Here is a 24304-nt window from a genome sequence, read left to right on the forward strand (position 1 = left end):
GTATTATTTCTGCATTAACTTTAGCTACATTCTGAGAATATTTGATATAAAATCTTTCTTCCACAGCATAAGGAAATCAGCAAACGGATATGTGACAAGGCTTGCCTCTGGGTCATATTCACATAGTACTTGGTGGGCTTGTGCAGAGACACCAGAGTTATCACTGAGTGGTCTGGCTCAAGGCCTGGAAGCAATGTTAGCTAGATCGTTGAAGCAATGTACTTGTGTGAAAAGTGTCTTCCTGTTGCTTCTTTGTTTACAACTAAACTGAATACTCTTGATCCAAAAAAACTTAAATCACTTATGAAGAGGTTAGCCGTTTAAGTAGGGACACGTCCAAACACTATCTCTACATGTGCTGGTTTCAGTTTGGAAAAAATCTAGCCACAGCTCTTGAGTAATGAGAGTAAGCCAGAAAGATCTACAGAGAGGTCCTGCACAGAATGAGCAAGATCATACTGGCTGCCAAAGTAACCTTTGGCCTAGGGGTTCAAGTTGTCTGTAACCCAAGTTTACTTTTGATGTAGCACAGCTGTGTCCTTGGCTGAAGTTTACTGAGAAAATTTCTAAATTGTCAGGAAGAAGCTGTGAGAAAGTACTTAAGCTAGAGCTATGCAAACAGATGAGATTGTTGAGATAGTGATTATTAGCAGATCCAGAATCCAGGAGCAAAAATACTGATGTGAACAAATATAAAACTCAAAGAGAAAAAATGGGAATCTGAAGATGTCAAGTCATCTAAATAAGCCTATTCCTGTGAGAAGCAGACACTAAGCCTGCCTGAACTGGTGGATGATAGTCTGCCCAACAAAGACTCACAGGGTGACTCAAGAGACCAGTGATTACGTTAGTTTTTGTCTGGTAATACTGTTCAAAGGTATCTATTTTGTGCATAGCCAAACATAATTGCTTTGTATGTCTCAGCTGAACATATTTTGCTTACAGAAGCTCTTTTATAGAGGAAATGTTGAACAAAGAGCTAAAGAAGTTGTACACAAATGCTTAACATTATGTGAAAATTGCTGCTCCATGAGCAGTTACTGCCTGAGGTTGGAACTGCTGTAGGTTGCATGATACAAACATACACCAGTTTTTATCATGCCCCAGTAAATTTATTAATATACACCATAATGAAGAACAGTCGGTATATACCTAGGGATAAGTATCAAAATCTGGCATCCTGAAACACAGTTACTAACTGGCTTGAAAGGCACATGAACAAACACAGAGCAGAAAGTAATACAGGGATTTATTAAATTTTCATCAAATAAGAGATTTGCTTTAAAAATGTTGAATGATTATCTCCTTTTTAAAAGGAAATTTCTGCATACTATGATCTCTGTTGAACAAGTAAAATACATAGAACCCTAAGGATTTCAACCAGAGAAGAGTAGATATGAGTTATCAGCCTCTTAAATCTCATGAAATATCAAAAATTTAAAAATTTTTGGATTTTGGCTTCAACAAAAAATAGAATCTTTTTAAGTAAGATAGAATGCAGTTTCAGTAATCTGCTGCAATATGATTCAAAAAAAGAATGGATGTTTTCCACAGCTTCCTGTTTCAGGTAACAACATAGTAAATGTGTTCTAAGAATTTAAAATAAATTTTTTTAAAAAAATTTTAATATACTTCAGACTTGAATTATCTACAGGAAAATAGTAAAAAGAAAGTGACAGGAAAGATTTGTCACAGTCTATTACATGCTCTTTGAACTGAAACTTGACAGTATTTGCAAAAGAAGAGGCATTCTTTATTCCTTCTGAGTAGCTTTAACCAGTTTTGAAGCTACAGTCGCATTAACCTGAAGTCTACTGCCTCACACATTGCACATATAGCGTATACCACGTGTTTCCTTGAAAAGCAATTTTGTTGTAATTCAAAAATGGCCTTCATTATTCTGCAGTCACCATTTACTAACAAAAATTTGAAAGAGCCTATGAAAATTTCTTATAATACTACGGTGCTCCAATAATTGAATATAACATAGCTTAGATGTCACTTAATTTGTATCAAATCGCTGGTAAGTACAAATTTTTTAGTTAACTGTATATTCTTAACAGTTTTATTACAGAGTACTTTTTCATGCTAATGATAAGCAAGCCAAAGGAAACGAGACGTACACACTACTGTGAAACCCTTACAATATATGTAATTACCTATTTCCAAAACCATTAAAAAATAATACATATTTTCTGACTTAGAGCTTAGAAATACCTAGGAGAACATATGAGCTATAAATGCAAAACTTCACTATATTTACATTAGAAAGTTTCTTTAAAAAACTTATTTCTAATGAAGATTTCTCCAAGGAGGATATATTTTGTACTTACTCTCTTTCTTTAGTTAAGATTTTCTGTAACTCAGCCAAATGCAAATGCAGAACAGAAGCACGCATTAAATCATTCTCTGGTGTCTGAGCTGCGTTGTGCAGACCTTTTTTAGGTTCCTCAAAATAAATACTGGTAAATCCACTGGGAAAGGAATCAAGATGCTTTGGAGCCATTTTTTTATTCTGACTGCTTCTTAGGGGCTGTTTGATTAACTCCACATCCTGAGAAAAGAGATAAACATGGTATTTCAGAAAAACATAAATAAAGCAAAAGTCTAAATATGACTTCTGCCTGCTACCAAGGCTCTTGTAAACATTTAAACCATGTAGGGGGAAAAAAAGGAATAAATAATATCTTGTATAACTGCAATGAGTTACAGTTAGAATGTTCTCTAATGCAAAAATGTCATTCTGATGGAGTGATCGCTGCTTTGTGGTTTCTCACACTGTGAACATGTGAGAGTTCTCATAACCAAAATATTTCTAAGGTTTCTCTACTGAACAAATAGGTTCCAGTTGTCACTAGTTGGCTATAACTATGGTCAAGACAGAATCTTGGAATTATTAAAACCAGGAAAGCAACTTGTATGTACAGATACAACATTGAGAAATTCCACGTAAGAAGTCTTAGAGTTCTAATGTTAGTCATGTTGAAACAAATGATGGACTTTTAACAAGTTTTGTGCAAGGACCAGTTATGTGCATAACATACCAGTTGGGTCCCAACCAGAAACAAAATGTGCTATATTGTCTATTTTGAGGAGACAGAGTTTGCATGCAAAACGTAAGCAAAATTAAAAATATTTAGAAAAAAAATTATTCAAAAATACATCTGTATTAGGAATTCTTTTGAGATTTTAATTGCTGTGTTTGCCAAATGAAAAACTTGCCACATTGCAGAATTCACCTCACCTCTTTCCTCATTTCAGAAACTGCAAGTAGGGAGAACTAAATTGTATTTTAGATATCAGGAACCTACACTACTTTTTGAGATAGTAGTATGCAAAACATGGAGATTTCAGATATAACCTTATAACTTCTAACGTGAAAGATAGTCAGAGCATTACATTATTGGAGACAACAGCCTTTTACTTATAGGTTTAGCCATAGCTAAGGGATCTGAATTGTTTTCTGTATTTCTCTGTATTAGGATTGTAATGTGGGTGAAAATCAAAATAATTGCTTTTATAATATATCAGATCACATTATATTTTAGAAAAAAATCCTTGAAAAATCTCATTTCTAAATACATAACTCCTTCTTTTTCATGAACTTAAAAGAAATCCCCATTCTTTACCTTGTTTGAGTCTTCTGCCCAAGGAATTCTGTTGGTTTTGTTTAGTTCTTCCACATGTTCTTGTTCCAAAAATGTTAATTGGTTTAGGTCTTTTTTTATATGTGATATTTCTGAGGAACTGAAATATTCTGTTTTCCAAGTAGTTACATTTTCTAAACTTTCTTTCTCAGTTACTAAATCCTGGTTTATCTTTTTAAGCATACTCAGTTCTTTTACAACACTGTCCAATTTTATTCTCAATTGTCTGGCTTCTTCTCGGGCTTTATTTCTTTCTGCTCTAACTTTGCTCCATTTCTCCCTCCAATTAGCAGTACAGTCTGACCACCAGCGCATAGTTTTCTCCATTTGGGCAGCTCTGGCTTTGACTTCTTCTAGTTCTCGAATTCTTACTGCTTCAAAAATTTCCAAGTCACTGCTGGAATTCATATGCATGTGTGTATAATGAGCTGAATATGGGTAGAAATTTTGAGATGGAAGATTTGAATTACATAGATTGCCATCTGTTTGGCAAATTCCATCTAACTTATTAGGCTGTCTTGGTTGGGTCCTAAAAATCTGTATATCTTCCATTGAATGCTGAACATATCCTACGTCCATGTTTTGATTCATAATCTGCTATCACCCCTAAAAAAGACAAAGCATAATTTAGCTTCCTTCAATAAAATTATGAATAAATTTATATTCAATTAAATAATCTCAAGCAACAGTTTATATTACTCTTAAAATAATGATATATCTATCTTATTAATAATAGTGTTTGACATTTTAAAAGTGAGTACAGCACAGACAGGTATATTTGTTACTTGACTAGGTATTGATAACAAAGGAAATATCATTCATTTGCCTTCTTTCTCAAACGGTGGAACCTCATGTTAGGCAAAATGGTAAGTTAAATTTACCTATATAAATGAACAAAATGCAAATTCACATTTGATTTTTCTTTTCACAAGAGAAGAAATTCAAGCATTTTCACAGTGGGTGTTATCATCTACATTCCACAAAACACCCAGAAAATATATATATTCATGTTATTCTTGAAAAGATAACGCTATCCTACTATATAGCATATTACCTACATAGCAATGATACGACTGCTACCAAACGCTGCTGCACCCTTTTTCATTATTTATCCATTATTATTCACTCACTTAGATAAAAATCAGCACCTCAAAAATTGCATTCTCACTCCAATATTTAGAAAATTGTGATACGGAGAATCTGTCATCACTTGTATTTGCTTTTCATTCTTCCCTTGGCTATCAAAACATAACCTAACAAAACAAAACCTTGCTATTCCAACAGAAGACTAAGTTGATAAAATTACTTTTTTTTCTGAATGTTCCAACATCTCTCTTTAAAAAACCATGTTTATATATCATAATGATTAGGGTTACCGCCTGTATTTGAAATGTAGAAAGCCAATATAGTAAACAAAACACTGAAGAGTAGATAGTTATGGCATTATTTATGCTTCATTTCAACTGAATAAAAGTTTTCACACTTTCTGCTTCCAGTTTCTCAATTTTTAACTGCTGCCTTTCAGCCGTTTTTCCATCCTGGATTGCTGATTCTGACTCTGCACCTAAGCTTCCAAAAAATTAAATGTAATTTAATTAATTAAAATTTAAAGTAATTATTCTCTTTCGAGAAAATATTAGTGCTGACTTAGAGTTGGTAAGGAATAGAAGATGTTCACATGTCTTAACTTCCCTATGTGCTTTTCAGTTAACATAATCAAGTTACATGGAACTTTAACACTGTAGGACGTAGGACAGTGTTTTAGCTATATAAAGATGAGGAATACATAAAACACTTCCCCAAATAAAAGATTCTTAGCATATAGCTAAGACCAATTTGTGAATTTGTTTATGAAGCCAAAAAAGATTAACCTAAATAAATAAAACAGTGAGAAACCTAGAAAATCTGACAGCATTTATTAACTCTTTATTAGTTGATATCTAAACTTTTAGAATGCAGCTTAGGCACAGAAAACTTCTTTGTTCATCATTTCTTAGAGATAGTAGGGTTGATGTTGCAGATAGACACTTGCTTCATCAAACTACTACTGATGTCACTTAACACACATTATACTTCCCCAGGGTTCTGCCTGCTCCAAAAACTTTTAACTTATCTTGGGTGAAAAGAGAATATTGCTTATGTAGAACATAGACAAAGAAGATTCATATTATTATTGTTACAGAGACCTCTAAACATAAGAAATAAGTCAACACTGAAAACTGAGAGGGAAAAAAAGCAGCTATCCAGAGCAAGTTTGAAAGTTACCAGTTTGAGTTTGTAGCAGCAGACTAGCTAGCTCAGCATGTGGAACTCAATGAGCATAATTTACTTAACAGAAGTAGATGTAAAGATAAAAGAAAGTTAGAAAAGTAAAAGAAAGTGGGGATTTTCTTTCCAGTGAAACCTTCTGGTAGTTCCACCTGCTTAATAATTCAGGGACAAGAAGTAACACAGAATACCTCTTAAAGTAATCTTCCTTAATTGAATAATCTAAAGTACGCCCAAAGAAAAGGAAGCAACATTCATAGCATTGTTTGAGAGGGGTGAAGGTATCATAAAAGAGATCTGATTGACATAAGAAAGAAAAAGTTACAGACGTTTGGCAAACAAAACAAGGAATACGCTCTAAACCATATTTCATTGTATTGCAACTTTGCTTATTTACTTAATGTTCATAAACAATGGCAGTTAAGAAGAATAGCTCTTGGTTTATTGTTCCAAGATATTATTATGGGCAAAGGGAAATGTTTTAACTCCTCATGACACACAAGAAAAAAACCACTGGAACTCAAAACAGTTATTACACTTCACTTGTGTTAATACCTGCTCACTGAACTGAAGTTTTCCATGAGTTCAGCTGCTAGACCATCAACTTGATACTGTATTAGCACCCTTTTTCTAATTGCATGACTTAATCTTTAGTTACATCCCACTTAATTATGAAAACCTCAGCCAAACATTTCTTAAAAGGCATTCTCATCTTTACAGAAAATATCTGCTTCAGAAGAAACCAGTTAATTTTCTTTTGCATAAGCTGTAAACGCAATAGAAAAAAAGTCCAAATTGCTTATCTTCTTTGCTTACTCCAGGAGATGCAAAACTGTTTGGGCTTATATAAAATATATATATCAGTTCTATGGGGAAAGAAGAAAGTTTTGTAAAAAGTCTGTCATAGCTGGAAGTGCATTGCTGTTTGTTTCCCTTGACATCTGGGTGGTTTGAGTTAGCTTGTTTTAAAAATGATTCTAACTGGAAAACTGCTACCATAGGACAGAAAACCCTTGTGCAGCTGTGTGCTTTGTATGGACATCAACAGGTAACAAATAGTGGAGATAAATAATGAGAACATGGCATAGGTTAGAATATAAATTGAATCCTCTCATCTGCTCTTCTCTGCTGGCAGAAGTGTGGGTCGCAGATGGGAGTGCACAGTGAGTGGGAAATTAGTGAGAGGTAGAGCTGCAGCCATACTTGTACAGACCATAGAGAAGCCTACACAGCAGGAGCTGGTGGCTCAGCCCAGCTGGCAAAGCAGAGCTTAAAGGTATGGAAATGACTTTGAAGCACTGAGCTATAAATGCCTATGCAGACTTATACTCCGTGTGGGATTCTTTAATCCTGTGGCTGAGAATGGGGTGTAAAAAATTAACAAGTAAACAACAGAGATGTCTGGGTATGAATACACACCAAAAATTTATTGATGATATAATTTAATCTAAGAATGTGTACCTACTCACAAAAACACTACAAAACTTGAGGCAAAGGGAAGCAAGGCAGCTGGTCATTCTGCATAAAATCGTAAGACAGAACAGGGAATTTGTTACAGGAATGACTAGGGCACAGAGGGACAGATGATTTGTATCAACAGGATGCATAGAGATGTACAGTAGCATCCTCTGACAAAACAGATCCTATTCAAAACGGACTATTCTATTCACAACTTCCATATTGCCACACCTATCAAAGTTGACCACCGTTTCAAAATTGGCCTTAAATATTTGGATGTATGTAACTTCACACCTGAGATCCTGCTGAGCACACAGCTCATGCTAGCACCTGGGACCAGAGCCATCTGGGTAAGCATAACACATACAGATGGCACAGCACACAGGGAAGTAAGGGCCACTCTGCAGCTAACTTTTCCTGCAGCTATTCTCTTGTATCTTTGTAAAGACACTGCCCCAAACTTACTGATACAGTATAGTTTGAATTCCAACCTGAAAAGTACAAATAGATCAACATACTCAAAAAGCTTTGGAATCACAACAGTATTGCTGAGGATTTTGAGCTTCTTGCAACACCCAAACTGTAGCAGCAGCAGAAGAGTGAGCCCTGACAACATTGTATCAGAAAGTATTTTGCTTATAGGTGCACTCACTGGAAAATAGACAACTTTTTAGCTACAGAATTCATGAAGTAATGAATTTGTGTACTGATATGTTAGACTGTATAGTCTGTATGAAGAGGATTGAGTTTTTGTTTGATGCTTCTTTGGTTTTGGGTGGGTGTTTGTGTGTTGTTTTTTGTTTGTTTGTTTTTAATAGGTTATGAGCAAATAAATAAGTGCATTTTACAGGATATATTTGTCCTTTAAATATGAGAGATTTCAGTTGACAGTGACACCGTACATTTACATATTTCCACAATCTGGGTTTGATCATGGTCTCTCTGAGCAAGTTAAGAAAATTGTTATTTTAATACTGAAAATTAAAAAGTTGGTCATTTCAATACTTTTGAATGCATAGCCAAGGATTGTTGTATTTTTTTTTTCATAGCTATAAAATATACCATATAGTTTAAAATTATTATATTTTTAAGCAGTTGATGTTGTATCCAAACATTATATTCCTAACATGTGTCAAAGCTAAAAATCAGCCAAAAAATGTCCTGAAATAAAAGACACAAGCAATGCAAATTATTTCCTGTCATAAATTATCTGATTTTTTTTTTCCTGTTTACACTTATGTAGCCACATTTTAAATATAAAATATTTGATGCAACTCTCATTTGCTTAAAAATTCCCATAGCTACTACTCATTTTTGTTAACTAAAAACAATTAAGCTGCAAAAATCATATAAAGTTACGTTTCTAATTTCATGAAGAGAAATGTCTTAATGGTTTTGTTGCTTTTCATTTCTTTTTCCCTTTTATTTGATTATGAAGTCTGTGAGCCGTATGAAAGAAAAGGTTTTTCTCACTGCATCACTTCAGAAATTCAAATTTGTTAAGTATGTTTTCAGAATCAAATCAAAATCACAACCACAATTCATTCGTGTTCTGACACGCAAAACAAAGTCTATGCAATTTCACCTTTCTTCTACTACCAAGGATCAGTCTCAGCTTTTGAAGTGTAAAGACAATCTAAGATGAAAAAATTAACTGCAAGATTTCTAAAGTTGATAATTAAATCCCAGAGCTTTGTTTGATAAAAGATAAACACAAAATATTTGGCCTGTCTGCAAAGAAGGAATAAAGACAGAATTGCTGAGTGAAATCTTGCACACTTCCTAGGCCTGGCAAAACAAAAAGTTTTGGGAAAACTGAGTATCACTTTTGTGCTCATATTTCCTTACGGTATAAAAATCTTTGCCTCTGACATGAAAAAGCAAAAAATCCTAGTACTTAATAACAAAAACAACAAATGTAGTATTACAAGAGAGTGTGACAAATTATAAGCAAGAGTTAGTAGAACACAAAGCTTTTTCAAAGAGGACTCAGATCCCAGTTCTGCACTGATAATGACCAAAGGATGGGACAGAGCATTTGTTTCTAAAGCACCCCAGAAAGCCTATTATATTAATAATCTACGTGTAGCTTTATTCTTCACAGAAAAACAAAAAATGAGCACATTAATGATAGTGACTGAAATGAAATAAACCACAGAGAGATTAGTAAGTGAAAGGAGAATTTTTCATTCAGAAATTTATCTGAAATAGATTATAGTTTCTTTAGTCAGAAAGTAAACAGAATTATACAGAAACCACAGGAAAATCAAGCAATGACCAGTATGTAGCAATAAGAATTTTACACTATAAAATAACATTAAGTACATTGCTACCTAATATTTCATTATTCACCATAAGAAACAAAACTTTGCTGACTTCAGAAGAAAAATCCATTCCATTATCAGCAATTTGCTTCTTGTGTGCTATTCACATAGGCTCAAAGGATAAAAAGATTTGTTCTCTAATGATCCTCTCCAACCTCATCACTCTCTGAGGAGAATGTCCCTCTTCTCCCACTTTTAGCAACAGTCATAACAGCCAGGAAATTAGAAGAAACCAACATCAAGAATTTGAAATTTCTCTGAATACACATCTTTCAACAAAATGGTATGCAAAACAGCATGCAAGTTGAGGAGACCATGTTATGAGATCACTGATCTTAGAAGCAGTATTTTTTCCATTATTGCCACAGAACATAGTATATCCACATTTTTGAAATCCATAGCTCCTACAATTATTTTCTTTTTTAAAAAAATACTCATTTTATGTTAACCAAATAACTTAATAGGAAGAATATATGAATATCTTGACTGTTTCTTTAGAAACATAATCATGCCCTAAAACTTTGTTCTAACCAACCTGATTTGTGAACTTTTAAAATGAAGCAACAAATCACGTACAGAACAGAGCATTTTGTATATTGCCATTAATAAAATATTGTAATAATTTTAATGATAATGATAAATTGCTATTCCACCATATAAGCAACAGAATTCTCTCAAAAAATTAAAGAAAAATGGATTTTCTTTTTATTTTTTACAGAAACATTGCATTTCTGTAAGAATTTGGTGACGTATGTGTCATGGTTTCACTATTTCTTTTATCAGTATCCCACATCATAACAGGGAATTAGAGTTAATACCCCAGTTCCAGGGACTGATAACATTCTAGATGCCTGGTTCTCAGAAGAGAAGTACATACCCCAAAGGACTTCACATTCAGAGATGAAGGTAAAACCTGCAAGTCATGGGACTCTCTCTCTCTCATCGCCTGGCAGTGTGCACGTGCTCCCCAGCAGTTTCACCTTCAATTTAAAGCAAGGCCTTTGGTTTCAGACTCTCTCTCTCTCTCTCACTTAGTTGATTTATATCCTCAGTTCCAATTACATTGCATTATATTGTGTTACCTTGCATTCCAATACCATACTTAGTAAAATTAACCTTCCTCCTCAGATCATTGCCACTGTTCTGTCCTTAAGCCCAGCTCCCCTCTGCCCACACACCCTTTTCCCCTTTCCCTTTTTGAGCTAGAGGACCTCCAGGCCTGCCGCCCCCACCATACACATACATCAATCTACATAACTCCATGACAGTATGGAAAAAACTTTCCTGCTTTCCTGAACTTTTTTTCCTATTTAAGCCATTTTCAGGCAGCAGTGATTAAAAGATAAATCCAGACAGATTGTTTAAAAAAAGAAAAAAAAAAACCTACCAAATTATCTTTATTTATTATTCAAGTGCAGTAACATATGCTTGTTTTGTTGTGTTTTTTTTTTTAAACTTGTTTTTCTTGCATTTCAAATGTAAAACAGACAAGCAAAAAATCACCACAAAGCACGCAAGAGTTGTCACTAATGGATTTAAGCCAGCTACACTCCCCAAATCTTCAACTGGATAAGAGTTGATATTTTTTATGAGATAACATTTATATAGCTTCTGTAAGGGCCTACACATTCATCCACACATCAAGTACACAAATGCATTTTATAACATACTGATATGAACCTTGAGTGCACATTGACAACATATGTTCAATTGTGTAACTTTTCCATTGCTATTACTGCAAGTCTATTTGTTCCTTCTTTCCAAGAAGTCAAGGAATCAAAATGCTGGCAAATGAAGAAAAAAGTTCTTAAAGTACACATGCAGAATGCAAGAGAAACTCAGAGAAATGAATATCTGCTCCTCACAAGTCAGTTAAAATTTGAAACTATAAGTGTGATGACATACTCAGGTTCTGTATTTCACTATTTTGCTGCACTAGAGCCAAGCAGCAAACAACAATAGAATATGCAAAAACCAGAACGATTTAATTAGTTATCATAGAATGGTAATGTTGAAGAGGAGTTACATTTTAAAAAAAGTACAAAATAAGGAACTATTCTTTGAAAATAAGGACAGTTACATTGTATTTCAAAAAACTTAGTTGTTCTTTAGCTTGAGGCGTAGAAAACTGTTCAGATCCAAATCTGAAAGATTACTCTTTTATTTTGAGATATTTCTCTTCCTTTCTAAGAAAATATCTGTGACCCATGACTAATTATTCTCAGGGATGCACACAGATTGTTTGAGAATTGGTGCAGAGGACTCTCTAGAGATGAGTAATGTTCCTAAGGGGTTAATATACAATATAGTACTAAACATCTTGGTCAGTGACATAGATAATGGGACTGAATGCACCCTCAGCAAGTTTGCAAATAGACCAAGCAGGATGATGCAGTCAGAGCACTGAAGAGAAAAAGGTGACATCCAGAGAGATCTTGACAAGCTCAAGAGGCAAACAGCACACAGTTCAACAAGGCAAAGTCCTACATCTGAGTTGAGGTAAGCCCAAAGAGACTGGATGGTGAAAATTAGTATAGTGATGAGAAAGTAACCCCACAGAGAAGGATTTAAGGCTACGGCTTGGTGAAAAACCTCAGTATGAGCTCATGACGTGCATTTGCAAAATGAAAACCAAGTCACAACCCTGGCACTATTGTATACCTGCCTTCTTTCATGCCCATGTATTTTCAAATCAGTTGAAAAATCTACAGCACATTTGACATATGGATTAAGCTTTTAGTCAATAAATTAATTCCTAAAATTTTTCTAAAGCAAATAGGCTGGGTAGAAAGTAAGTATCCCTTTGAAAAGACTCTACATACACTCAGAAAGATTATTAGACATCAGAGAAATTCACACAGGTTTTCATAGCACCTAGAAACATTCATAACTTGAATGGGGGTAGTGATATTCCCTCAAAATAATTATTTTACTCTTATACTGTTGTCAACTGTTTGAATCACTACAGTTCTCTTTGTAAAAAAATCATAGAATCACAGGGTTGGAAGGAGGACCTTTAAGATCACCCCCTCCCATTGGCAGGGATCACTAGATCAGGTTGCCAAAGCCCCATCCAGCCTGGCCTTGAACACTTCCAGGGATGGGTCTTCCTCATGTGATCAAACATGTCATCCAGGATGATCTGTCCCATGATCTACCCAAGCACAGAGGTGAGACTCACCAGCCTGTAGCTCCCAGGGTCCTCCTTGCTCCCTTTCTTGTAAATGGGAGTGACGTGACCCTTCCTCCAGTCATCCGGGACCACACCTGACAGCCACGACATTTCAAATATGATGGAGAGTGGCTTGGCAAACATCTCAGCCAGAACAACCTCCTTCAGAACTCTGGGATGCATGCCATCCAGCCTCATAGACTTGCGCACATTCAGTCTCATGAGACAGTCTCAGATCTGCTCTGTCCTCACAGCAGGGATGGGATTTACCATCCCAGTCCCCACCTAGAGGTTCAGGGATGCAGGGCTCAGGGATGTGGGAAGTACTGGAATCCTGGCCACCAGTGAAGACCAAGGCAAAGAACTCATTCAGTACCTCAGTCTTCTCTTCATCCTTTGAAGCCAGTTCTCCTTTTACATTTACCAAAGCGGTACGCTCGCTTTGGCCTGTCTCTTCTGGCCAATGTTCCTGTAGAAAGTCTTCCTAGTGTTTTTCACGTCCCTCGCCAAGTTCTGTAACCTGCACCTTGTCTTTCCTGATCCCATACATTTTATGGGATATATAGAATATATTCTATATCTTACTATAGAGTGATGTACATACCATGCACATACAGATTAATAAAAAAACAACTTGGAAGGTAGCCACAGATTATTATAAAGCTAAAAACTAAACAAACCCTACTCTTTTTCCTTTTCGGCTGCCACTTTCAGTTTAAGCAGTCTGTAGACTTCTTCAAGATTAGTGCCAGTGTTATATACTCAGAGTGATTTAAATCTATTGGTTAACATAAGTCATTACATACCATTCCAATATCTTCCAAATTCTTTTACAGAGGCAACCTTACATTTCTTTATGTCTTTGAAATTATGTTCAAATCCTTAGCGTTAAATACAGGCAACATGAATTTGTATAGAGATGTTGTCATTTCCTACCATTACTAGCCCAGAAAAAGCTCAGAAGTACCTAAATCATTCACAGTACTTTTTTTTTCCCATATGAATGTTTTGTTTTATTACAAACGTTCATAACATTTTAACCATAACTTCTATGCACTCAAGTCTGTAGCACTGATACTAATTTCTCAGTAACTATACTTGGAAAGAAAATGTTTAACAAGATTATGCAAGGAAAATAGAACACCACCACAGTTTCCTGGACAAACTTAATCAAAATCTAGTATTAGACAGAATCCAAGACAAGCCTTACCTCATAAATCAGCTATTTGTAGTTTCTGTGACAATTTTGATTAGCTGGTTCACCACTGAAGTTATTATTGACTGTGAGTTTTTACTAGAATATAAATGATTAAAAAAAAAAATCAATTCCCAGGTAATTAGGATACGAATGAACAATCAGCGTTTTAGATATATTCAGAGTAACCAACTTATAAAGAGGTTTACAAAACAGTGTAAATTTATGGACTTATACAAGTAGCCAGGTCACCTTAATTCTAATCTCATTCATTCCATGTACAGGCACCTACTCTTTATTAGTCAACTGTAATTGTATGAGTTCAGAACAATTTAAGTCTTACTTTGAAAATGGAAAGTGATTTTTGTTAATGGCCAGTCTAGCAAACTTCATATGATTTCCTGCTTCTGAATAGACATCTTATATCTTTCCACAGCAAGAGTTTTTACTGCTATGATAGTATGCATGAACAGAATAAAAGCTCTTCTTACATAAGAGAATCATTGTGGCTCACTACCATTTAACAGCAAACTGTGTTTTACAAGAGTTATGGCAGGACAGACAGAACTCTTACAATTGTGGTTACATCAGACAACTGGTCTGAGGAAAAACCATTTTAGAGGTTAGTTCATTTGGACTCGTACCAATTTATTCAAAATTCTTCCATTCTATTATACTAGACTTGCTTCCCATCTTCCAAGTTTGATTACTCTGTCACCTTGGGAGATTTCTCCCTTTGCAAGGATAACTGAATAGATGAAGATTTGCTGCTGTAAAATTAAAATTTCTTTGATTATTATTGTTCTGATAATAATCAGGATCTTGTGATGAATTAAGCTGTCTGAAACCACGGGTTAATTTGAATAGCTGCTTGATGCAATACTGATCACATTTTGTGGATTTTCCCTGAACTTTTGAGGGAAAGCTCCTCTTCCAGAAAGAAATATAGAAGGCTTCAGAAACGTATGGGAGTACATGCCCAAGACATTCCACAAGGCTAGATCTGCCTTTGGGCATGATATTCATCATCTGTTCTAGACATCTTTTTAAAACTTGCAAACACCAAAGTTGACTAAGTAAAAATCAAAGGAGAAAAGAAAGCAAAAATTTCTTTCAGCTGTTCATTTCAATTCAAGAAGCCTATAAATGAATCTGAGGTAACTGAAACAAATATCTTCAAATAAACTTTAAATAAGTTTTTGGTAAGTTACTCAAACTGAAGATCACAGTGTTGTGGTTCAGTTTTCAATAATTGGTTTCCTTTCTCAGCCATTATTAACCTCAGCAATATACAATATAACATTTTCCTACTCATTTTAAAATGCTAAATTTGTCCTCCTGATTTTGTGAGAGCCTCTGTAGTTTGTGATTGGATACAGCCAGAATCTAAGACGCTTACTCCCAAACAGCTCTGAGGGCTTAAGAGAAGATCTAGTTTACTCATTTTCCTCAGATTGTCTTATAAATCAGGTTAGTTGGCTACTTTCAGTTTCAAAAGAATGGTGAGGCACTGAAACAGGTTGCTCAGAGAAACTTTGAATATCCCATACCTGGAGGTGCTCAATGCCAGGTTGGATTGAGCCTGTTTTCAGATGCAAACTATTGGATGAACCCTGGACAGCCATATCTAGTTGGGTGGCAGTTCTGTGCACCACAGGGGTCTCTTACAACCCATGCCATTCTACGATGCTATGATACAAGATGAAGTTGAAAAAGGCAAACAAAGAAAAGACTTGAGCAGCACTTTACTGAAGAAGTCATGTACAGTTTAAGGTCACTTAAACATACACAAATTTTCATTATAAGAATAAAAATTATCACAAGTTGAATGTTTAAAGTTGATATCAGATCTCTTTACATGTTGTATATTACTGAGTTTAAAAGTGAGCTTAAACTGGATAGGTCCACTTCCATCTATAGGTTTTTTTCCCTTCCCTTCTAACAAAACACTGAGTGGACATTTTTGTTTCCAGCATGAAGATGTAAAGAACTAAATGACCTAAAAAAAAAAAAAAAAAAAAGTTTTAAATCCTGCTTTTTAAAAAGTTCTTGAATATACCTGGAAAGGATTTTCTGATATAAGATAACAAATAGTTATGTTATATTTGTAATAATTCATGATCTTTTTGTAGTAAAAACATGACCTACTTTCAGAAGCAATTTCATAATATTGTAGAAGCACAAAATGAATCACAGGCATCTGACATTTTTTTCAGATAAAGCATTCCAACAGTTAAGATACAAAACAATTTTTTTTCAAAACACTGCTCAGTGTCACTTTGGAAACTGGTGAATTTCCCACCCACATGAGAATGCTCAAGAATTTTATGTTTTCTCTGGGTCAGAGCCTATTACTTTGGCTTGTGGGCTTGCTCAACTACTCCAATTCAGTCGGATAAGAATGAACAGAATTCTGCTGTACAGAGATGCACTCAGTTTCATTAGAATAGTTTTAGAAGCCATTAGGTCTTTAAAGAATTTTCTTTAAGGTGATTACTTCTTGGACACTTACATGTAACTCGTCTCAGTTTTCTTTAAGCATTGTAGCAAACTTACACTAATAATCTTTTGTCTTTCAGTAGTTCAAGGGTTGGTGGTATTTAATGCTGTCATATTTTATGATGATTCCAACTCCACTAATATGAAGGAAATGTACTTAAGAGATGATTTATATCATTACAAAAGCCATAGTTCCACAGCTACAAGAGCAACATAAAATGCAAGAAGTATCACATAGTACATGGTACTGGTCACAGATTCATAGAGAAGCATGAATCTCTTTATCCTCCCATTGCCCACAGAGGTAGGCACCGCAAAAGAGGTAAAAATTAACTGCATACATAGTGACTACTAAGCGTGGCTCCTCTATAAAATTTCTTTTGAATTTTTTACTCCAGACAGAAGTTACCATGATTTTGCCAAAAAGTATACCTACAAAATTTACGGAGAGACATTCAAGTAAACTGAACAGTTAAAAAGCATTGAAGTAAAAACAATAAGAGCTTTCTGGGCACTTTTTCCCTGGTATTCCTCCAGTAATGCGATTGACATTAAATACGGGAATTGGCATGAAACTTCTCTCATTTAACCTAATGTAAATCAGACCTAGAAGCAGCATGAGCCCAGAAAATCAGGCTGTTCAGGGAGGATTATTTTCACAATAAATCAGCCAATGACATATTACTACAGACTAAAAATGGAACAGGAATAAAAGTGTACTTAGCTTAGAAACCTGGTTTTCCAAATGAACATGGAATATGGTTTTTATCATGCCTTAACAGGAAATGAATTTCTACATAGCATTTCATTTTCTAAATGTTAATATACCTCTATGTCATGTTAGTAAAATAAGGAACAAATTGACTTGCACAATCCTGTTAATACCTTGTGAAAAAAAAAATCCACAGGAAAGTGGTTTTTTTTTTTTGTTTTTTTTTTTTTGTTTTTTTTAAACAACTTGGAAAACTGAAGACTGAGCTCAAACCCTCCAAAATGGTTTGTACAGCAGGAATGGCCTATAATAACAATAGAAGTGTTGTTTAGAAACTAGCTTGCACACTTCTTTATTATATACAAGCTCACCCAAAATAACTAACTGCAATAAAGATCTGTCTAGAAAATGTAGGAAAAACTTTAACATTAAAGTAACCATTGCAAATAAGTGAGATTTGTTTAGCTTGCAACTACAATTGTAGCTTATTGGGTTAAAGCAGAAGATTCAAAGCTGAGAAAGAAAGTGAAGTACAACAGCAAGGAACAGGCAATCATTACAGAGAGACTCTAGGCACATGAACTACAAATCAATCTATGCTAGGAAAACAAAACAAAATAAAATTGATCATTTCAATTTCAGTGTTATCTGAGTTTGTTTTCTGCATTTTGCTGCAGCAGAGTTTAATATAAATGCAAATAACGTATTTATCTCTGCTTCCCAAGGTACTTTCCTTAGAACAGCTGCTTCCAGATGCAGTTTTCCCTTAGAACTCCACCATACAATAATAATTACCTTTAGGTCTACTGACACCTACTTAAGAAATGGATCACACTTATGGGAGTGAATAGTACTGAATAATCAGACTCCAAGTAATGAAGACATAAGTAACATCAGCTTTCATATCTATGTAAATAGTTCACAGGCATAGAAGATTCTTCCTCCTAGAGCAGACAGATCTCATGTTCCTCTCTGAAGTAGCCCTTGTGTTGTATCCTGTGTTGCACCAACATGAAGCCTTGGAACAGAAAGTTGATGCTTGCACAACACTTTTTAAGTTTATATTCTAAGTACAGACAAACTTTTAGTGATTGTCAGAAGGACTAAGCAACCTGAAAAGCCTGTACTCACAGTACACTGTAATCTTTCTCTTGACATCGGAGTGTTCAGGGGGGTTTGTTTGCAACTGGATGAAAATAAACCAAACACTGAAAAACTTCACTATACACTTCAGAGCACATGCTCATTTATATAGTTAATTAAGCCTGAACATTAATGTGAGGTTTGTGTTTCCCTTGGAATGCTGCTAAATACTTCATTCAAGTGTACCACTTGTGATTTGCAACGGATATTTTAAAAACAAAGTAAAAGCAACATTAAATTCAAAATACATTATTTTAGGCTATACAAATACAGCAAGATGAATTAAAATCTGCACAGGTCATTTATCCTGATAGAATGTTGCCCTTAATCACCATATATACTCACCAATGAAAATTCAGAGGAAAAGGGTTAACTAAAATTTATTTTGTAAAAAGTGGCAGAAGTTTTTTTAATTCTCAGTGTACTTTGGAACATGAAAATTTCTTATGTTTTGCATATACTAAAGGAATAATGGTTATTAGTGTGGAATTATTAACATGGATCACAATTTCTAGTTTCTTCAGCCAACAGATTAGTCAACCAATAGAATAATAAATGTTATGGTTTAAATAATTCCAAGATCCACATCCCTTGTTGCCAAATTCATTGACAGTACCTTCAGTTTGCCCTTACCAGCTACTTTACAGTATTCATTTTCTGATGAATTTATATCTCAGGTCTACCTGAAGCCAATATTTAATGTGAAAAAATAGCCTTAGTTCAAAGCATACTGCACAAAAACGAAAGTGACAGACATGTTAATTTTTTCTCCAATTTTTGTAGAATTATCTGGAACATTTAAAGTTATAGAGAGATATGCCTATTTCAATTAATGACACTAGCATCCTATGGAAATCATTTTATCTTCAGTATATTTTGTAATAAAGTACATTCAAAAAAATTCAGAAATGTAATTTTTTTAAAAATATAAATAATCTAGAAGGGTTAGGATTCTAGCAGTAAGATTATTTACACTAGAGACTGCTTTACAAAATGGTTTTAAGAAACAGCACAAAGTTAACTGTATATTCAATATGAGGCCTGTTAACCCTATCTGCTACATACAGTTACTAAACTCATCAGAATTACTTTTGAAATTTGGCTCTTGGTTCTCAGTGGTGGTAGATGATCCATACAGTCTTACATCATCTGAGATACAGCTTTTCAAATAATAACAAACTAGACATCTTTGCCTAGCATCAGCAAATTGTAATACCCCCCCCAAAAAAATCACATTCCATTGAATTATTATAACGTCACTTAGCTAAGAACACTTACTTCCCACTCTTTTTTCTTATGCCTATCCAATATTTTCTGATGGAATTGAGGATTATATTCATTAGAAAAGAGAAATACTGAGAACACCACTTCCTAACAATTACATGCAATGTGAACAGCTGCAAATAGTTCTCATGACACTAACTTTTAAAACATCAGTGATTAAAAACTTCTAAAGATTTACTAGCTTACTCTATTCTAGATATATTTCAGAGTGATTTTTAAAAAGATTTTCAATATTGAAGTATACTTTCCATATTTGTGGAAAGTATACTTCACAAACTGCTAAATTAAAAATAAAAGCATCTAGTAAATTGCCACTTTGAAAATTTAAAAATGTACCTTGTTACAGTAAGCAAGTATCCTATATTTGGGGAAAAAAAAAATGCAAAAAGATATGTTTAAAAGAGTGTTAGTATTAATATTACTTGGTGTTAGTAAAAAAGAAAGAAGAGAAAGCTATATCTAATTTAGCTGGTTTTCAGAGGCTGTTTTCTGACCTTCAATACTTTTTACTGAGTATTTCAGATTGTTTTCCTCTCCACTATCAGCATGATAGTAACCCAAAAGAGAAATACAAGAATTAATAATTAAGTCCACAAACTTAAGACCCCTTACCCTCTGGACTTTTTAAGGCTCCTCTTGCTTCGCAGTGTTACAGAGACATGCATAAACAACAGAATTTCCTGCATCCTTTTCTCATCTGCACAGTATTGGGATTTGGCCAACAGTATTATTTACAACCTTAAGGCCACTCCATACTAACTTGAAAATGACTCCCATTGGCCAGGCTTTATCAAAACTAAAATCAAAATATTTTTCTTTTATGAAGTAGTCATTTATCCAACAAATTGTTATGCCATATAGCCCTTTGCTCAGTATCCCTTTCTTCAATTTTTATTCCTTTGTAGCTTTCAAAACTGAAGACTATGACCCCTGCCTCCTAAATATTATGCACAAGCTAAAATTAATTGTTCTAATCCCAGTAATTAAGCACATGCACAATACTGAACCATACTTTGTGGATTCTTATGCTATCCCTCAATCCTATACAGATCTCCTGAGTTTTAAATAATTGATGGTATTTCCCTCTGGATGACTATCATCTAGCTAGCACATGTATTTTCATAATTAACTATGTAATTAATCAGACATTATGCAAATTTCTAATTTAGATTGTCATTGTATAAGAACACAGCAAGGAAAAATTGAAAAAATTAGGAGCTCATTTCTGAAAAATGAAATAGTTTTCATTAATGTTGAGGGTTGTTGTATTAATACAAAAGATAAGAAGCTCTTCTTCAAATAAGCACACACATTTATTGCAGTTGACATGTAACAATGCATGATGCCTCTGGTGTTCTGAAATTGATACTACAGGCCAACTACATGGCAGGTCCTAGAGGTATTAAACTGAATCATCTCATATAGCTCACACTATATTTGCCGTAGCTTTGGAAAGCTTAATATTCTCAGTTACAAAAATCTTATTATATTCTTTGCCAGGATTTCAGACTGAGAAGCCAGAGTTCCTTACACATAGCTTTAAGGAACAAAAGTCTACTCCCCTATTAATAGATGCTGAAATATTAATAACAATAAAGTAGTCTTTTCATCAAGAGTCGCAGCTATAGACGCAAGACTTCACTTAAGAGCATTCTCTGACAGTACATATATTTTGAAGAAATGAACATACCTGTCCTCCCACTCCCATCAACAACGCAGGCATAATATGGCACCCACAATGCAAATACTCTACTGCACTGACTGCAGACAAAGGGCACTCAGTTAACAAAAATAAAGCGGGGGGGAAATTAGATATTCCTATGAATATAAAAAAAGTTTAAAACCTGTATCAAATTAAAAGAAGTTAAAGTAACTGTTGTCTTATTGTATCTTCAATGGCTCTTCCTGCAGCTGCATCTCATATCCCACTGGAATATTCTCCAATAACTTCACCCATCCAGTCCTCAAGTACAAATCAATTCCATTTTTTTCACCCATAGTAAATAAAACCTCAAAAATTACCTATAAAATAGTTTTCACTAGGAAGCGTTACTGTGTATACTCAATAGTCAAATAGCAGCGACTTCTGCAAGATCTTCAAACACTGTAAATGCAATTATTGAGCTTAAAATTTTTATTTATGTATTTTTTTAGAGGATATAAAACATAACAGTATCACTTTGGCATTACCATTCTCACTAATGGGAACAATTTGTGCCTTCAACATTTTGAGTTACAAAATTTGGCAATATTGAAAGCGTTATGTTACTAATAAAAAGAGTATTTTCATTTACATTTCAGATGGTCTGGATTTCATCTCTATCCATTTCAGTAAAGGAACTCTCATAATTATATCTTTAAACCAGCAGATTATAAAAAACACACAAACAATTTTGTGTGTTTCTGATTTTTTCTTATAGTCCAAAGACAAGATGAACATTGGCTGCATTCAGATGGTGAAACTTTCTTACAGCAGTGCTTATAGGCTTACAACAATTAAAGAGGACATAAAAAGTATGAATATATTTAAGACCTTGTGCCATGCTCTTGTGATGACTTTAAGTCAATTACCCCTACTCAAGATTAAATCAAAATTCAAATCACAGTGTGGTTTTTGTTTGCTGTTTTTTTGGAAGCGATCAATGTACTATTTTTCTCATTTTCTCATTCTCTCAGGAATACAATCATTTCATCTTACTGTACTGTTAAGTATTACGAAAAATACACTTTTGGATAATTCAACAACAAACTTTAGTTTACAACACTTTTGTCAGTTAGCAGACCAATTAGAACTACAGGAAGATCCATATTTGCAAGCTTTTGCTCTATTGTTTGGTGTTTGTTTTTTTTTTTTCTCCAACCTGACATGGTTGCAAAAAAATCACCATAGTTTCAAAGTAAATATTATTAATCATCTAAGACTATCAATACAAATGTGAATGAGACACTGCCATGAAGTTATATACAAACTACTCCCAAAATTATGGAGAAGTATAGAAAAATAACTTGGTCTGGGCAGAGTGTCAGGGAAATGTCTTGAGTTAAATTGTAATGAAAAAAATTACTTATCAATTACTGTAGAAGGAACAGCATATGTGGATATACTCAATTATAATCTACAAGTATTATACCATTCTATATCCAATAATTGGTTGTGGGAAAAAAAAAAAAAAAAAGGTTGACATTAGTCTAAAGACAACAATATTTAAAATAGAATTAAATTGCTCTCTCATTAAAGTACTTTGTCCAATCTGTGTTTCTTTATGTGTAGTCTCAAACCCATCTCTATTTAACTGCCAGTAGTAGTCTGAAGTGATAAACACCCACTGCAAAACCAAGCGTTAAGATCATCGCAAGTCTCTTCCATCTAAGATAGTGCTAAAGAAATTTTGTTTAAAAAAATCATTGCATAATCCTTCACTAAGGAGAAGCCCCTTGGTAAGTTGATCTATTCTAACTGCATACAACTGCCCAAAAGGTTAACACATACTGAATTGACTGCAGTTGTGTTAACCTGATATCTACATTCAGCTCCAGGAAAGTTACTAGTATTACCACTATAGAATTTTACTTTGATAACTATATTCACTGGGGGGGGGGGGGGGGGGGGGGGGAAGACAATTGGAGATATGAATGAGTATATTGAGTCCAGTATTTTCCATATTAATGAGACTACTTTCTCAGCAATGTTAGTTTTCTGATCTTTTTACTGAAAAGGAAAACGACATTTCTTACTACTTGCACTTTGGGCTTAACATGTGCTTTTGTCATTTTCAAAAGACCGAAGTGTATAACAAAAATATCTACTCTCTCAACACTTTCACATTTTAACTTCATGTTCTTCAGTAGCAAACTGCTCAGTAGAATTACTCCAAATAAATTTTCTATCAGTAAATTGCTTAATCTTATTCTTTTTCTAGTGTTAGCATTTTGTCATGCTAACATGCATGGCAAAAATGGAAAGATGCATTTTCTCAACATCCAGGCCCCTATCACTGATAAGTCAAACATACACTAACATTCTGTACCGTTTAACTTGTTCTAAGCTGATGGCACAGATTTCTCCAAAACTAAAAGACAGTAATGTAAGAAAGTGGCAGAATAAAAGCTGTCATGTATCAACTTCTAGTTACGTAACTAAGACAAAATGTGAGAAGCTATAAAGTAGTTTTCCAAAATCTAAAATACTACTGACAATCCCTTAACTATTGGGATAGTTAAAAGTGAGAACAACATAAAGAGTATTAAGGGAAGCTAAAAAAAAAAATTAATGTAAGCATCTCAAGTAAGGTTCCCTTCACATTTATAAAAGCTTATTCTTTTGTATTCTAAAATTTTATATTTTACTTACTGTGCAAGTGTCCACTCAAAAAAAGTATTCTTGGCAAATCTTCTCCACTTTTTATGCTAAATCTCTTCTCCTTGCTTAAGGAAAGTCATTGCTAGAGTTGAGAGATATCACTTTCTAAGACTGAAGAAGTCCATTTCTCCTCCCACCAGGCTTCTTCCATAAATTATCTACAGGAATAGAACTTCAACAACTGCTGAAAACTACGATGTTGTGAATTAAAACTATTCTTCAAAAACAGTTTTGCAGTGAGA

General features: G+C 34.2%; 1 protein-coding gene across 5 annotated transcripts in view; it reads right to left on the reverse strand.

The window, feature by feature from the left end:
- The window catches only part of CCDC102B (coiled-coil domain containing 102B), a 121538-nt gene extending 97383 nt beyond the window's left edge, over nt 1–24155 (reverse strand). For 4 of the 5 annotated variants that reach the window (XM_052704710.1, XM_052704708.1, XM_052704709.1 and 1 more), the window contains exons 1-3: nt 20315–20412; nt 3630–4253; nt 2334–2554 (exon numbers count right to left, since the gene is read on the reverse strand). In XM_052704710.1, coding sequence (XP_052560670.1) covers nt 2334–2554; nt 3630–4238 — 830 coding nt within the window. In that variant the 5' untranslated portion in view covers nt 4239–4253; nt 20315–20412. Of the gene's footprint in view, nt 1–2333; nt 2555–3629; nt 4254–20314; nt 20413–24053 lie in introns of those variants that run through there. The other variant, XM_052704707.1, reaches the window with a different exon arrangement.
- Nucleotides 24156–24304: the final 149 nt, after the last annotated feature.

Source organism: Tympanuchus pallidicinctus, unplaced genomic scaffold (genome assembly GCF_026119805.1).
Source record: "Tympanuchus pallidicinctus isolate F22 unplaced genomic scaffold, pur_lepc_1.0 scaffold5, whole genome shotgun sequence".
In the NCBI taxonomy this organism is placed as follows: Eukaryota; Metazoa; Chordata; class Aves; order Galliformes; family Phasianidae; genus Tympanuchus; species Tympanuchus pallidicinctus.